The sequence below is a fragment of the Hyaena hyaena genome, unplaced genomic scaffold (assembly GCF_003009895.1).
Source record: "Hyaena hyaena isolate Hyena2069 unplaced genomic scaffold, ASM300989v1 scaffold_2645, whole genome shotgun sequence".
Taxonomy (NCBI): Eukaryota; Metazoa; Chordata; class Mammalia; order Carnivora; family Hyaenidae; genus Hyaena; species Hyaena hyaena.
Genome location: NW_024083279.1, coordinates 5,970 through 9,451, shown reverse-complemented (window position 1 = coordinate 9,451; position 3,482 = coordinate 5,970). Strand labels below are relative to the sequence as shown.

The 3,482-nt window shown below is 47.2% G+C and overlaps 1 gene segment (V, D, J or C); it reads right to left on the bottom strand.

Moving 5' to 3' along the window:
* Positions 1 to 2,429: 2,429 nt before the first annotated feature.
* Positions 2,430 to 2,979, bottom strand: LOC120227645 (the record flags this gene model as incomplete). The annotated part of the segment is given in 2 exon segments: positions 2,430 to 2,758; positions 2,860 to 2,979. Coding segments are annotated over 2 exon segments (449 nt in total), but the record flags the coding sequence as incomplete, so codon positions are not given.
* Positions 2,980 to 3,482: the final 503 nt, after the last annotated feature.

Here is a 3,482-nt window from a genome sequence, read left to right as displayed (position 1 = left end):
CTATGTCACTTACTCATTCATCTGCTTCTTTCAGCTTTGAGCTTATGATATCCAATCAGTTTCTTATCTCAGTTACAGCATTTAAAAATTTTCAGCCTGATTTGTTTTTAGGTCTCTTCTATCTTCAGTAACAGTATCTCTCATGTCTTCTATGTTTTCCTCAAGCACAGCTAGCATCCTTATGATACTTTTTAAAAATTCTGTTTGAGGCACATTACTTATAGGTGTTTTAATCATATCCCTGACAATGACATTTTATCGTTTTTATTTTGGGAGAAATTCCTCCATCATGGTGCATGTTTATGTCTCTGGCTTCTTCTGTGTTTTAGAAAATCTTGTTATGTTTTCTGCTTCTAGAGCAGTGTCTTTATCAAGAAGAGTTCATGTACTGGCCTGACACTTCATGAAGCATTTATTGTGTGTGTTGTGTGCACTGTGCTGTCATGTATTGGCTACTCTGTCCCTCAGGTCAGTCCTCTGCAGAGTTTCTCCTTGCTTCCAGTGGGGAGTATATGGACCTTGTCCACAGTGTTGTAAGTTTAAATAGGTGAGTTTGGTTGCTTGTTAAAAGAGGCTAATTCCTATTTCCCCTAGAGCTGAGCTATGTCTCACTATGTGGTTAGTAGACCTGATGAGTGTGGGGGTTTATGCTCGTCTTTGGGGGGAGGGGCGCACTGCTGCTCTGGTTTCCAGGCACTCTTTCCCTAGCAAGGAAGCACTCACTAAGGAAAGTGAGTGGGGTGGGGAAAGGCTTGCTGTGAGCGGCTCAGCCTCCACTGGGGGGCGCTGTGCTGCTCACTGAAGTCTGTTCATGCTGATTGGTGGGAGGAAATACTGGCATCAGCCCACTCTCTAGTCCCTGGAGATGGAGTTCCCACCCGCCCTTGATCAGGACGCCCTCACAAAGAGAGATCAATCTGCACCTGTGGGTCCCAGACTTCGGTCAGAACCCTCCCTTCACCCTGTCTGTATCTAAGCCATATGCCCACCTGGCAGCACAGTGACTTTATGTTTTATGTCAGGAGCTCTATCTGGGTTTGAAAACTCCAACCTGTATGAACTCAATATGACAGGGACCCCCACTTATCCTCTGGAAGAGGGTCTTGCTGTGCTGTGGCTGGAGCTGGTTTGTCCCAGGAGAGCAGTTGCACGAACACTTGGGGGCTTGGAGGTCATAGTGACAGATAACTAAAAAGCCAGCATCCAGGGATGCTCTCAGCAGGGGCTCCGATGCTAGTGAACAGGGCAGTGCAGTGGTGCGTGTCAGCTCTCCTGCTGATAAGAGGCGGTGCCTCCTCTCCCAGATGCATTTCAGGAAGGGAACTGTCTCTTCCCATGCGACCTGGGGGATCCTCAGACCTCAGTACTTCCTATGGGCCTCTGTCCTCCTTTTCCACAAAGGCACTGATATGCCCACCTGACTGCACCCAGCGATGGCAGGGGCTTCTGGGTCTTCAGTCTTTTAGCTCCACGTTTACAGGAGGTTGACTTGTCATGGTTAACTTTCTGTGTTACCTTGACTGCGTCTTGGGTACCCAGATTAACCATTGTTTCTGTGGATGTCAGTGATGTGTTTTGAGAAGAGATTGGCATTTCCATCCATGCTTTCTGTCTGCATGGGCATCACCCACTCCAGTGAGGTTCTGAATAGAATCCGATGCAGAGGGAGGAAGAATTCCCTCATTTCTACTTCCCACGTGCATGTTTGAGCTGGACCATTGGTCTCCTCCCACCCTGTTCGGAGAGTTACATCACCAAGTCCCCAGGTTCTCGGGGTAGACACTAGTTCAGAATGAGACGAAAATTACACCGATTTTCCTGGGTCTCCAGCTTGTGATTGTAGGTCATGGACTTTCAACCTATGTAATCATGTAAACCAATGTGCTTTCGGTTCTGTTCCTCATGAGATGATTTATTTTTTGTTTAGAGTAATTGAATAAAGCTGTAAGCCATTTAAAGTCCTGAGTAGCAAAGTGCCATGAAGGAAGTGTGCTGTTGTTTGACTGGGACAAGAGCTGGGTGAGGAAAATGAGGACCTGTGGGGTCCGTGGTCCTAGCTGCACAGTCGGTGCATCTGGGATCCTGTAAAGGTTCAGCTGCTGTGCCTCAGGGTATCTGTCATTCAATAATATTTAGGGACAGGAGGAAGCAAGTGCAAACAGTTATGTCTTTTGTGCATATTAGTGTAGTTTTCCTATGACAACAAAGTTTCTTATACGGAGCGTGAATAGGTAAGCACAGAGTCATGGGTCCAAAGAGGCTCCCTGGGGGAAACTGCTGTGTGGAAAGGAAGCCCCAGACCCTGACAGGAAACCTGCCTGTGACCTCCATCTTCCCTGCTCCTGGGAATATAAACCAGAGCTGTGCATAGTGTGCGCCCCCTGGTGGTGCTGATCTCCTTCTCCAGGGAGGTTTGTGTCTGGGCTCACCCTGATGGCCCCTCACTGTGTCTCTCGCACAGAAATACGTGTCCATGTCCTCGACTCTCAGGTTGTTCATCTGCAGATCCACTGTGTTCTTGGCGTTGTCTCTGGAGATGGTGAACTGGCCCTTCACGGAGTCTGCGTAGCTTGTGCTACTTCCATCAGTACTAATCCATGAAACCCACTCCAGCCCTTTCCCTGGAGCCTGGTGGACCCAGCTCATGCTGTCGCTACCGAAGGTGAATCCGGAGGCTGCACAGGAGAGTCTCAGGGACCCTCCAGGCTTCACCAGGCCTCCCCCAGACTCCACCTGCTGTACCTCACACTGGACACCTGCAGACACAAGACATCCTGGTCAGGAACCTGTCACACATCTAGTGTTTCTCACTCATATCCACTCACATACTCAGTGTCTCTTGTTTACCATGGATTTCCTTTTAAAACAGCAGCAAAGAAAACGAAGCCAAGCACAAACTCCATGATGAGATGTCTGTGTTCTGTCCTGATCACAGAATGGGAACACCTGGGACTCCCAGGGCTGGGGCTCCTCTCCCAGCTGCAGGGTTGAGGCTGGGCTGGTTTAATCAGCACAGGCAGGGCCCTATTTGCATATCCTTTGATTATACATCAAACTCCAGACTTAGATTGAATTCTTTAAAAGTGAACGACAGGGTTAAAGAGGCACTTTTAGGTCACTTTGTGTAGATGGTGCTGGACAGTATGAAGAATCTAGTCTGTTATTGCCTAATAATAGGCAATCTGTTATTGCCTAAATAATATGCTATCTAGTATTGCCTAAAAATTATTTCCTAATTTTTTGGGCACATCTTCCAGTTGTAGGAGCAGAAAACTTTTCCCTTCTTTGCTCTGGGCTTTCACTCAGTCTAAGGATTCAATTTACATAAGACAGATCTACATGAGAGAATAAATTTCATTTTGCAAGTGCATGAGCTTCCTTATAATATGACACCCAGAGAATGAATATAGCAGGTGGCCCTGTGACTTTCAGACAAGAAAACATTGGATTTGTACAGAGTTAAAGCAAAGGTGTGGCTGTGG